General features: G+C 32.8%; 1 protein-coding gene across 7 annotated transcripts in view; it reads right to left on the bottom strand.

The window, feature by feature from the left end:
- PHF20L1 (PHD finger protein 20 like 1) overlaps nucleotides 1–14,317 on the bottom strand; it is a 74,100-nt gene that overhangs the window by 27,505 nt on the left and 32,278 nt on the right. For 6 of the 7 annotated variants that reach the window (XM_030794991.1, XM_030794993.1, XM_030794996.1 and 3 more), the window contains 4 exons: nucleotides 10,843–10,925; nucleotides 7,077–7,329; nucleotides 4,884–5,072; nucleotides 4,415–4,621 (listed from right to left, as the gene is read on the bottom strand). In XM_030794991.1, the coding sequence (XP_030650851.1) occupies nucleotides 4,415–4,621; nucleotides 4,884–5,072; nucleotides 7,077–7,329; nucleotides 10,843–10,925 (732 nt within the window). Of the gene's footprint in view, nucleotides 1–4,414; nucleotides 4,622–4,883; nucleotides 5,073–7,076; nucleotides 7,330–9,782; nucleotides 10,926–14,317 lie in introns of those variants that run through there. The other variant, XM_030794997.1, reaches the window with a different exon arrangement.

Here is a 14,317-nt window from a genome sequence, read left to right as displayed (position 1 = left end):
GAAGCCATGAACATTTGGTATGAGGGTGGAGGCAACAGAGTCTCCAGTTGTAGTTTTGAACAAATCTGGAAAATAAATTGAAAAATAATTTAAAACAAAAGGGCTTTTAAATAGTAAATGTAAAGTTGATGTGAGATGTTGGAATATAAATGAAGGCCATTTCAAAACCCGCCACAGGCAGATTAGGTAGAACTGACAACATGCTTTTTTGCCATACTTAGACCAACCCCATGACCTACTTCTGTTTTTCACTGGTGATAAAATGGATTATACTAACCAATCAATAATATAATTCATGAACACGCTACAGAAGATTCACTAAGAAGAGTCCAACTATCTCATCTATGATAGTAAGTATCATAGTATCTATGTAAGTATCTATGTAATAAGTAAATACATTTACTTACATCTACATTTCATTCAAAAACTAAGATGACTTTGAATGACACTGAAGCAAAGCCTGATGCATTTCATCGAACGCTACCCGAAAACTCAGGGGACCTGCTCATGGACATCCTGACGTTACATAAAGGTACACTGTGCACGGCCACGTCAAGCCAACATTCCTATCCATGCTAACTAAGACATGCTGCAATAAAACAGGTAAATGCTCCTTGATACTTATTTACTAATTTGCTAAAAAATAAAAAAAAAATGAAGATGTGTTACTAAAGGTATTTAATACAAGAGTAACTTTTTAAAATGGCTCAAAATTATATTTATACAACCTACTAATGCCAATTTTGCCTTCACAGTGGTTAGAAACAGTAAGTTATCATCTCTAAGCTATCTTAATTGATGTTTTTAAGCTGGAAATAATCCTATATTATAATCTTTTTTTTTTTTTAGAATAAACATAGACTCTATCAAATGCCTGATTAATGATAAGTAAAACATCAACATTGTAGAGCCAAAAGTGACCACAGACATCATCTACTATAATCTCATCATATAGATGAAAAACTGAGTTTCAAGGAAGCAGGAAGAAAGGCAGATGGTTTGTCTCTCCAGAGTTTTTAAGAGGCTCTACCAGAGGCCTCTTGGGGCAATCTTTTCTTCCTTTACACCCAAGAGTACTTTACACCTCTTCAGGCACTTACATCTTGCTTTAAATATTTGTATTTCAGTTATTAGCTTTGTGTCCCTTCTAGACTCTAAGTTTCCGGAAGGCAGATTCCATATCTGTTCACACTGTGCTTCCCACCTAAAGAGAATTGTGTGACAAGGGGCAATAGATAACTGTTGGCCCAAGGTGCCTGTGAGAACCTGAACCAAGAGTATTTTTCAAAAGACCGCTTTTCAAAAAACTTGATTTACTCTATCCTCCCAGATACTAACAGAATTAAGATTTCCTGAGGCTATATCCTTATCCAAAATTGGCTGGCTCTGTGAGAAAGCATCCTGATAGTAAAATAACAAAGGCACCAATTTTTACAAAGATACCAATTACTTGTTTGGTAATGTAGGCAGCAACAGCATTCTTAACAGTGGCTAGACATGTGGGCATCCATCCCAGAAGAAGAACATAGAGAGATTATTTCAAGTTCATTATCTCTACTGGAAAACAATTAAGAAAAGTTGTATATAATAATTGGACTATTTGCAAATCTCATTAATCTTTCAGCATCAAATGCTAAACTCAACAGCGTGAATTTATCTTGCTCCCCCAAAAGTAAAAACCTAACCATGTCAAACAATTTCACAGTTAGCAACTAACGCCCTCATCATTCTAAACTCCCCAAGAGTTTCAATTTGACAAAAATAACTCAATGTCTCTGACAAACTGTAAAGAATGTTTTCAATTATGAGTTTTAAAATTCAACAGTAACAAAATTTACTTTTATAATTAATATGGACACCAACCAAACATACATGTGTGTGAGTGTGTGCATATATGTATGTACGTATCAAAGAAATGAAAACATAAAAACCTGGAACTTCGACTCTAGATGTAAGAGGACTTGGGGAACAGACAGAAGCATAACAAATACTGCAAAATGGTCAAGAGAAGGTGAATAACAAAAAGGTTAAGGAGAAAAGCATAGAGACCACCGAGAATTTCAATGCAAGTGGGACAGGCGCACAAGGTTGTAATCAAAAGGTGTTCAGTTAGAACATGACCTAAATTGCACTACTTTCCTCAAAAACTAAAAATTAAGAGGTCACAGAAACAAATTAGAATTTCACCTCCCTCTATTCAAATACTGTGTTCAACCCTCTAATAAACCTTCAGTAATTAACAATTAAAACTATGCATTTCCTTGCTATAATCAAAGTTGACAGCTACTGTACAATTAAGCTCATCATACCCAGATAATCCTTACTCTTCCACAAATTCAAATTATAGCTAAACTCCTCTCTACCTTTTACTTTCCCAGAAAATGATCTTACTTGTTTTACTTTTCCAATAGTTACTGCTAATATTTAAAAAGGGAAAGAATATTCGTGTGCCTTCCTCTAAGGTAGTCAGCCATATTGCCACAAATATGCTAGAAATTCTGAAAAGAGGAAGTTAATAATCTGGTTAGAAGCAAAATCATCTAAGTCAAGGACTTCCATGCACAATCACTACATTGATATTTTAGGATATATAATCTGTTAATGTAAGACTCTTAGTTATTACACAGTTACTTATATTGGCCTATATTTCAATATGGTTACTAATATTAGAATACTTTTAAAGAAAAATGTAAATATTTTCACATGTACATCTGAAAATAATTTTCCCAATGGATATACAACCTTTTAACATATTTTTCTTATATTCAGTATGGTAACAAATTCCAGATCGTTAAATAGCTGAATAAGACCTTTATCAAAAAAGTATCTCAGTGGGTCAATGATAATTTGGAAACCTTGTGGAAAAGTGGAAAAGAAAAATTAATTATCTTAAAGAAAGACCAAGAGTCAAAAGACAATAGATCTGATTTGAGAAACTACAGGAAATGTTTCAAAATCTACAAATATTCAGATTTGGGTATTGTTTTATTTTTTTAAACATGATAAAGAATTATCATGTACAAAGTAACTTCAACCTTTATATAAAGATAAAAATTAATAAAAATAAGGCACATATACACCATGGAATACTATGCAGCCATAAAAAATGATGAATTCATGTCCTTTGTAGGGACATGGATGAAACTGGAAAACATCATTCTCAGTAAACTACTGCAAGGACAAAAAACCAAACACCGCATGTTCTCACTCATAGGTGGGAATTGAACAATGAGAACTCATGGACACAGGAAGGGGAACATCACACTCTGGGGACTGTTGTGGGGTGGGGGGAGGGGGGAGGGACAGCATTAGGAGATATACCTAATGCTAAATGACAAGTTAATGGGTGCAGCACACCATCATGGCACATGGATACATATGTAACAAACCTGCACATTGTGCACATGTACCCTAAAACCTAAAGTATAATAATAAAAAAAAATAAATTAAAAAAATAAAATAAGTATATGTCTCTTAAGTTACTTCAATCATTTGATTTCAATACATGCCATCACCAGAAAAGAATAAGTTTCATTTTATGCTTCATCCAAAAAATGGATAAAGTGGTTTCAGGGAAGACGCCTGTAAACACAATGATCACCAACACCCTTGGTAACGAATCAACAAACTGCCTTATGTTTTTCTCCAACTCACAACAAACTAAATTCAGACTTCCTTCAAATATCTAATTCCAATAGTAATTTACCAGAAGTGCATTTGTAACTAGTATTGGCCTTTTTTATTATGTGTATTCTGGATCAGGTTATAATTCTTAAAAACTTCTAAATAAAACAATGCACCCACATAAGGGAAACATGAATCGATATTCTGCTAGATTTAAAATATCAGCTTTGTAAAATACACATCCAAATGCTTTCGAACTACAATAAATATCACAAAATAATGAAAAAAATGTGTTATTAAGGATGGCTGATTTTACATATTGCACTCCTCAAAATAACTTTACAGCAAATTTAATTCAATTTGGAGGATTCTGTCCCAAAATATGGAATTATATTTAAGATACAGGCATATAGTTCAGTGTTTCTTAAATATTAAATTCTATCAAAATCCTTAAACCAAAGTACTGATCCCATTAAGTATTTCCTGGCTTCAAAAGTAAGAATTCCTGTAATTATACTTAGCTCTAATAATTTATATTTAGTAGAAATAAGGATATATAAAAAAGCAGGGAGAAGGAAATAGATCAAGTGACAAGGTTAAGAAGCATGTATGTCCAAGGAATATGATTGTAAAATTATCACACAAAAGACCTTTAAAACAGAGAAGTATTTACGAAAAGGAATTATATAGGAATCAAAATAATGTAGTGAAACCTCAAAATGTTTATACCTAATAACTGCAAGCCTAGCTACTTATCTACTTATAAGAGCCTTTATTTTTTTTCTTTTACCTGCTGCTGCTGGAGCTCCTCTTCCATCAGCTATTGCTTTGGAAGAAGGATTTGGAAGCATCTGTGTATCCTCTTTTTCTGCCCTGGGACATTCATTATGGTAAGAGGAATCTGAGGCTACTGGTGCTGTAACTTCTGAACCACGACTTAAGTCAAGAGGGAGACAGGGTCCCAGCTTCTCAAGTGGCAAATGTGCAACATCAGGCACTACACAAAATAAAGAGTGTAATATAATATTAACACAGATAAAATGGCTCAGTTACTATCACTGTGAATTAAAGTGTTACATAATTTAAACAGTGCCTGGCACAAAGAAGGCACTCAATAAATATTTGTAGAATAAGTGAAGTGCTTATAACTCCAGAAGATATAAGAGCAGAAATATCTTAATATTTTAATAATCTTTATCTCTTAGTTTTTTCTTTATCTTCTTTTATGTTTGGTTCTATAGGAAATCAATATACATTACCCTCTGGTACTGAAGATTCTTGCTGATTTTGAGAACTGATGGAGAATACTTTCCCATCAGTGGCTGGAGAGGGAGAAGAAACCTTTTCTACAGAATCATCAGGCATGGGTAAGGTGGCTAAACGCTGAGATCTTCTTCTCCGCTCACTATGCTTGAAAGGTCTAGGGGGATTCACAGGCTGTGGAGGACCTAGAAAAAGATCTTCAATGTTCACGAAGCAGATACATACCAGGAGCATCTTATAATATTTAAGGAGATAAATGGGAAAAAATGATTCATATTCTTCCCTCTGATGTTGTTATAAGATATCCACAAGGAATGGCATGTTCCAAAGGTAATCAAAGGCAAAAATTGTGCCCTCATTCAAAATGAGTCAATCAAAAATTGTAAAATCTACACTCTACTAGAACTAAAAGAAAATAAAATGGAACATTAATTTCAAGTAGCTCCCCCAAGTGACAGACTACAGTTAATTTCTCTAATTGCAGATCGTCGTGTAAATTGCCATTTTTCCTTTGGGAAAAATAGTCTCTTTACAGTAAAAGATAAGGAAAAATATATATATATATTCCTTTTGCTACATTGCAAATCTAGAAACTCTAAGGGAAAAAAAGGCAGGGATATAGATGATATAACATTAAATGAGTTAGTGATTTACTTTACACTAATGTAAATAATTTTATCCCATCATCATCCCCCCAAATGGGGTTTTATAAACATGTCTGGGCCTGATTCATTAAAAAAAAAAAGTGAACAAAAACAACTTTGTATACTTATTGTGAGCAAATAATGAGGATATTTAAGATGATGACATTGTGTACTTGTGTTTTTTTAACAACTTGGTAAGTAATTTAGGCATCTTCTAGCAATATAATATAAATATTTGGAAATGTCTCTCACACTTTTAGATATCTTCTTTCTACATGGCATATAAACACATTTGACTAGAATAGGCAAGATTATATATGCCAATATATTAATGTTAATTTAGAAAGAGGAAATAAGAACAGTCTAAAGAGATTGATGTTTGGGTATTTAAGAGTAATTTTACAATCAAAACGAAAGACATGTTGGTAACTAAAAAATATGAAAGAATAACATTTAATTGCTATAATATTGTGGTTATAACACCAAGATATAATTTCCAAAAAAAAAGTTTATTAATGTCATATGACATTCCAGTGACTACTACTGACACTATTTAATGATAAATGCCATAATGAAATGAAGCTTATTAGGAAAACAATTATGTTCCCATTCTTTCCACCTATTAAAAAGAACAAAAAAGCAAAACCTGATCAAAATGGAAAAATGATTCAGTAGAAAATATGGCAACTAAGGGAAAATAGGTTAATATGTTTGATAAGCGTCTTCTGAATGCCAACAGCTTTGATTATTCTGGAAGACACAATATAGAATAGTTCATAAGGAAACATGTCATATTCACTCAACTGATCATGTATTTCATTTGTTGCATAAAGAGCAAAAAAAACCATCATTTACCAACTGACTTTTCAAATAACTGTTATTCATGTCTCCAACTTAGAATACTAAACTAATATGAGAAACTCAGGGTCAACACAAATCTTGTATTATTTATATACACAGATATATAGGGAGATAGATAGATATACCCATGTGAAAGGTGATTTCGAAAAAGACTGCATTAACTCTTGAAAAATTAGAAGTACTGAAACAGTAAAATCTTTAAAAATATAATCACGGGGGCATTTTTTTTTTCATTAAAAAGATTAAACTGAAGTCTGGACTATAAATATTATAATAAGAATGAATAAAATGTATTGCAGAGGGAAGTTATAGACAAGTGGGGACAAAAAATCTACAGGAATAGTCTTAAGTAAAAATAGCTATCATGGGTCTTTTTATAACTTTCTTTTTTTTTGTAATGAATCAGGCCTCTCAGTATGCTTGGATTATGAGTTGAGGAGAGTCAAACTACAGTGGAATCTGTGTTGTTAAATGGAAAGGATTCTCAACCAGCAGTAGTCTCTAAGCAACAAATCAGTAAGAAATGTCTATGGTTTTTGCCCCTGAAATAGTTTCAAGCCTTCCCTATCATATCCACTTGAGTTTTTAAAAAGCAACTTCATAAAAATACAATATAACTACAATCAAACTGTTTTTAATGTATCTTATAGGATAAATAACTATTTTTTAAAAATCTGTGCTCACTAGTTTTATTTATCACTGAAGAAGAAAGCTGAGATACAAGCGTCAAATCCTCGACTTGTATTAATTCTGGGGAAAGTGGTGATTTAGGGGGTTTTATACACCCAGAAGAATCTCCAGATTCATGTTTGCATTTCTTGCTGCGAGCCTTCCCTGAAGACAAAGTTGAGGATAACAGTGCAGGTTTCTGAGTGTTGGCAGAACTGCTAATGTCAGCTTCATTTTTTTTCTGACTTTGAGGTTTAGGTGAAATCGCCTGAATAAATAATAAAAAATTGATATTTTTATTTTGGCTTCTTCATTTTTGTTCTTGTATTCTATTTTGACTGTTAAGCAACTTTAGTATCCAGAAACATTGTTAAGCAACATATAACATTTCTATTACAAATGAAAAACCAAAAAGAACCCCACAATTAACTAAAAGTTGAATAGGCTGTCTTTAAAGGGATGCTGTCAACTTTCAGTCTAAATTAATTTTTTAAAATATATTATTCACAATATTTTCAGAACATAAAATGTTATCTTACTGGACAAATATTTTCAGTATTAAATAGAAATATACCCCTTTAGGAACCATAATTGCCAATGACAATAATTCAGAAAATAAACAGCATTTTCATGCTTTAAAGGATTAGAGGAATACATTTAAGCTTTTGACTTTAGATGTTTTCTTATAAAATCTTTTCTTTTAAGTTGAATGTGAAGGTCTAAGTAGACAGTTTCCCTTTAAAGAAAGATCTGAACAGGAAAAACAATGACCAAATTAACAAAACACTATCTTTAACTCATTTTAGTGCTGAAAGCTAGAGTTTCATAAGCACAATGCATCATGAAATCAGAGCCACCAGCAATATAGAGTTAAAAGACTAAAAAACAATACAAAACAAGCAACAACAACAAAAAAAAAACCAAAGAGATAAAGTGTAAGTTAAAAACATTGGATTTAAAAACAAAATACGTCGCATTCTTAGATGAGAGTTTTTACCTTCTTCCTGCCAACTGATACTTTTAAAAAAAAATTAGAACTTTGTCAGTTCTTTCATAAAAGAACATTTTTATTCATTTGGCTGTAAAATTTCCTACATATGTTAAAATATGTGTGAATGTGTCCATTTTTCAAAACAAGAGAAAATAGCTACATTGGATGAATTTGCAATTTATGGTTCTGCAATACCTCTATCTCTTTCTGATATACCTATCTGAAAGCAAAATACATAATATGCATTTTTTGAAAATCTATTCTACCATAGGCCTTTATAAACAGTCAAATTGCTAGCACTATAAACGACATGCTTGTCCCCAAGAAATCTTTTTACTTCCATATCTTGTGGAGAATAACTATCAGGTTTACTGTCTGCAGTTCTCTGGAGTATGAAAGATCATTTTCTGGGGACTAAATAAATAAATAATTCTGTTCCCACTGAGATACAAGTCAAATTTTGCTGGGGAAGAAAAGTGCATATTTGGTATTAAGTAGGGCACCTTGAATGCTCTATAGACAGCATGTTGGACATACCACATAAAAGGCCTGGTGTCAAGTGTCCCACTCATTCAGTTGTCATCATTTCTATTATTGAATTTACTCATTATAAATGTGTATAAGTGCAGATTAATTATTTGAAAAGGTACTTCATAAATGGATAGTATTCCTAACCTTATTATAAAAGGTGTTGCCAGAAAAGTAATTAGAGCCATTACTTGTAAATAAACAATTTTATTGTTCATCTTCACATATGTGAAAGACATCACTACAGCATCCATTACTCTCAAGTTACAAAGTTATAAAACAAGATTTTAAAACTTAATATCTTGATAAGGTGCTTAACTTCTAAACAAGGAAAAATTAACATTGTTTTTAAAACTTACTGAGTTATTATGCATCTAATGCAAGTTTTATCCAAAAGTAAATATAACATGACATATCCCTAATACAATTAAATAATCTATAATTAATAAGCTGAGAATTGGGGTTCAAGACCACAGAGTTTGAATTTTTTAAAAATATAAATAAGTCCATTAGCACAGTAAGTTTTGACTACAGGCCTGTTATCAATCTATGTCATGAGTGACATTACTTTAACTCATTAGGAAACAGAGGTTAGTAACAATCAATACCTCTCCTTTAGGTCTATTGCTGATACCAATTGAGATGTAATTAAGAGCTTTATAACTCGGCTTTTTAACTATGAAACGAGGCTAACACATAGGATAAAAATAAGTGTTTGTTCACAAAACATTTTCACATTGAAATCAACCTGAATGACAAGTAGAAAATGAGGAAATGGCATGGTGTTCCTGAAAATCTAAAATAATTTACAAGGTTTTCATTAATGATTGTTGGTCTCTTTGTTACAAAACTGGCAAGGACTCTCAAAAGTTTTTAATTATGAAAATAGAAACAGCCGAGTTACACAATTTTCCTTTCTTTCTTTTTTAAATTCAATTTCAAAACGTGGTTTTCTGTACTTCTCTCTAAGATGGGTACTGCCCTCTACACTAACTTCACATTTAATAAGTACTTTTCACAATCACATTCACCTCAGCAGGATTGTGCATAATCAAAGATTGACATTGTAATGAATTTTCCAGAAACATTTTATTACCCAAGTCCCTGATTTATCGCATTCTGAGAATACCATAAACAGTGGTGAAAATACAAAATATTGTTATATCTGGGACGTTGAATATAGTAATACACAGTAAAAAAAGTTATTTAAAATTTGGTTGATATATTGACAATAACGGCAAAGACTTAACCGTTTGATGATCACAGAAAATCAGAAGGTATGATTCAATGACATATTAATCAATTTAAAAGACCCATTGATTTAATACAACATTAATGGAGGCACCAAAACAACGCACTGTTATCAAATCAGGCCTAAAATAACCCTGAAAAACTCAATACAATATCAATTAAATTTGGAATAGTTTTTAAAACGCATCTAGAGGAGAGCAAAAGATACTCATTTTAAAGTCTTCTTTATTAGGCTACTAATAAAGAAAAGTAATACAAAAAGGATATATTAAAACTACATTAAGGCTCAGATTTTAAAACAGGAGAACCAAGGAAATCCAGTTATGGCTATTACTGCGTTCTTATAGTCTTACAGTGCCTAAGAAGTTAAGCCCTTAGAGAATGTAAAAGCATGCACAGTTCATTATGTACAAGTATTGTGGGAATCTGAAGGTAGCCAAGGCAAAATCTAGCAACTGCAACCTTCACTTTTAAATTCCTCTATTAGGTGGTTTAAAGACAGACCCTTAATAGTTTTTTAAACTCTCTTTTTTTGTAGTTATTAAAATATACATCCTAGCAAAAATGTATGGCTCATTGATCAATTCATAAAACACATAGTCAGTCTAACAACACCAATTGTTACAATATAAAAGAAACTTCTTACAAAAGAAGCTTTATTAGATGTCAAAAAACCCTGTTTCACTCACAAATGGAAAGTATTTGTGTAAGGGTCTTTTTGTAAGCTAGTTAAAGGTGATCCAGCTGGAAGCTTATACCCTGGGATGCCTGTCTCCAGGCCTTCAAATTTTGGAGACAAAGGCTTTAATGCCAGTCTATAAAAACAAACACTAATTAAGTCTGTAGTTATCTGTATACCTTGGAGAAGGCAGAGTTAAAAATATATCGTCAATTAATTAGCTTCCTATTCCCATATCTGATCAAAAGGGGAATTTCAATTACGTAGATACTAGAGCTCCGTGATCATTCCAGTGGGAACCTTGAAAAAAATCAAATGCTACCATTTCATACCTGCTCCAGCATTGGAGCTGTTTCATTGTAGTCTTCCTTTTTTTCAGCACCATCCACCCCAACAGCTTTGGATGCCAACAAACCTTGAGAAAAATTGTACAGAAATTGCTTATTAGAAAAAATACTGATTTACACCCTAATTAACTTTGCAAAAATCTTAGTAGTTGAAATTTCCTATACTTTTTAATATATAGGAAGTAATCTCAAATGTTTTCTTTTCAAAAATACAAATATGCTTAATAATAAGCCAAGGGACTGAATCAGAACTTGAGAGTTGCTTACATAGTTGCGTGTCTTTTTTTTAATATTACTCAATTAAATCACTGAAAACACACACTTGCACACACACATTTATTCTGTAAAAAGTTAAAATTCTATGTCTTAATGTCCACATTAAGGTTGCTCAGGTTGCTAATACTTATAATACAGATTTTGTCTATACAACTATAAAAACAGGGTAAGACAGAAGAAATCCTTCCAAACATCCATAACATAAAAAAAGATTTTCTGTTGTTTTAGTAGCTAAAAAAGCTACCAATTCTTAAGTTCATTTAGATCCTTTTAATCTAAGCTTTACGTGTGTCCAGTTGTACCTTATCTTCTTCTAAGAGTTTAAACACAGATGGATCCACTTTATGTTAAGGGAAAAAGTGTGGGTCTTTCCTAGAACATCTGAACTTAATATTACAGTTCATTTTGTCATTTTGTCTATAAATGACAAAAATTTTTAGAAGTTCCAGTTTTCTTCTATGTATGTCACTAATTCTCAAATTTAAAAGACAGAATAGGCCAGGCACAGTGGCTCACCCCTGTAATCCCAACACTTTGGAAGGCTGAGGCAGGCAGATCACTTGAGGTCAGGAGTTCAAGACCAGTCTGGCCAACATGGTGAAACCCCATCTCTACTAAAAATACAAAAATTAGCTGGCATGGTGGCAGGCGCCTATAATCCAAGCTACTCGGGAGGCTGAGGCAGGAGAATCACTTAGACCCAGGAGGCAGAAGTTGCAATGAGCCGAGATCCCGCCACTGCACTCCACCCTAGGTGGCAGAGCGAGACTCCGTCACAAAAAAAAAAAAAAAAAAAAAGACAGTATTTTATTGTAATATATAACTGTATTACTAATTTGAATCCCAAGACATTAAAACTCTGCTTTAATAAAATATAGGCATTTACTTGGTTAAAATTCTTTGCTAAGCCTGTCAGGTACCTTCAATGAAGTCTAGTTTATAAGCCTTGTTTAAGGCCACCCTGCTCATAAAAGGCCACCAAAATTCATTTCTGTGTCATTTCAAGGTTGTCAGGTGCCTTCAGTGAACCCCAGTTTATAAGCCTAGAACAAGTATTTGTTTTTGTTTATGGCCACCCTGCTCATAAAAGGTCACCAAAAATCATTTTTGTGTCATTTCAAAGTTGGCCACACAAAAACTTTGCTCCAAAGGAAGCATGTTTAACAACTGACAACTTAATAGTAAATGACTACAGCAATTATACTACATACAATACAAAAGCTGTCCACAACATATTTAACAGGAGAAAAATGGTGCCCCCTCAAAGGCAGTATGATGTAAAGGTATCCATGAGGCAACATGTCTTGACTTTATCAGATAGCTACCCTAAAAAAGTTAAGTGATCTAGGTAGGAATTCACATATTAAAATTATATTCTTGGGCCCAGCACAGTGGCTCATGCCTGTAATCCCAGCACTTTGGGAGGCTGAGATGGGAGAATCACCTGAGGTCAGGAGTTCGAGACCAGCCTGGCCAACACGGTGAAACACCATCTCTACTAAAAATACAAAAATTAGCTGGGTGTGGACGTACACACCTGTAATCCCAGTTACTTGGGAGGTTGAGGCACGAGAATCGCTTGAACCTGGGAGGCGAAGGTTGCAGTGAGCCGAGATGGCACCACTGCACTCCATCCTGGGGAACGGAGTGAGATTCCATCTCTAAATAAATAACTAAATAGATAAATAAATAAAAAAATTATCTTCTTAAAGTAGTACTCAAGCAAATTCTAAATTAAGCAAAAGGTACCTAGTACTCAGAATGTACTTTAAAATAAAAAAGGCCGAGTGTAAGACAATGATTTTGATACATCTATGATTAGTGTTAAAACTGGTATTTAAGGTCAGGCACGGTGGCTCATGCTTGTAACACTTTGGGAGGCCGAGCTGGGTGGGTTGCTTGAGCCCAGGAGTTTGAGACCAGCTTGGGCAATATAGCAAGACCCCATCTCTACATTAAAAAATAAGTAGAAAACAATAACAACAAAACCCTGGTGTTTGTCCCAGTTTGAGATTTAAAAAAAAAAAACAAAGCAAAAACCAAAAAACTACATAGTTTGTTACAGTCTCATACCACATCAACTGTACATAAACAATTTTACAAAAACAGCTTCAATCCTAATTATATTCTGAATATATTTTTACATTACTGAAAAAGATATAGCACTGAATATTTATTTAACATTTAAAGCCACATTCATTAGGTTTTTATTCTCCAGCTAATATTCTTAAGGCCCAATGAACTATTGAAATAAAAATAATTAGAAAATCAAGTTCTTTTGCAGGAAACTGAGTAGAGTTATATTTCTAAGGACTATTCAAACAAGACAAATCTTGCTATTCAATATATTATATATCTTTTACTTTGTTTCCTTTCACACAGGCGGTAGAAATACTTTTTAATACTCAATAGATGAAACAGATCACAAACTAAAAAACTGAAAATAAGATACCACAAGTAATAAAAGAAACAAAATAATTCACCCATAACATATGGATTTACATTAGGATATTACAGACCCAGTTTATTAAAATCCCTTTCCATTAATGGTTTGAGAAGGAAAAATAAAGTGTTGTAATGTGTTCATAAAAAGTAATGAGATTTAAGAAAAACCACTTAAAATTAGATTTTAAAATGCATACTTGGTCATCTAGAGAATTTAAAAGCCCAAATACGATTAATAAAGTTTTTTCATGCTTTTCATTCACATCAACTTACAAGAGTTATTAAACATAAACAATAAAATGGAACAAATAACAAAATAAGTACTTGAAGAGATAACTCTGACTACTTCTGCCTTAAGAGGCAGTCCAAAATCCGTTATCTTGACTTGCTAATATTCCAGGAAAAAATGCACTATCCATAGAAAATGAGAAGAATTAACTGAAAGGAAATTATCAGCAAGTACCTATTAATTATCTATGTATTACTAACAGGCCCTCTTCTAGAAGAATACACCTATGGGATAAAATTGCCCAATAAGAATGCATTATGCTGCTTCAAGAAATTATTTAAACTTAGGTAAAAGAAGAATATCAAATAGTCATCAGTTCCACCCACCAATAAAGTTACAACTTTCCAATATTCTATATTAGCTATAAAATACAGAGCTGGTCTCTTCCTGCCAATAGGAATAAGTAGAACAGAGCCCAGAGTTCCCTGGAATGGGAAAGGGGAACAAAGA

The sequence above is a fragment of the Nomascus leucogenys genome, chromosome 16 (genome assembly GCF_006542625.1).
Source record: "Nomascus leucogenys isolate Asia chromosome 16, Asia_NLE_v1, whole genome shotgun sequence".
Taxonomy (NCBI): Eukaryota; Metazoa; Chordata; class Mammalia; order Primates; family Hylobatidae; genus Nomascus; species Nomascus leucogenys.
Note: the sequence above shows the minus strand (reverse complement) of the source record. Positions and strands in the feature narration are given on the sequence as shown.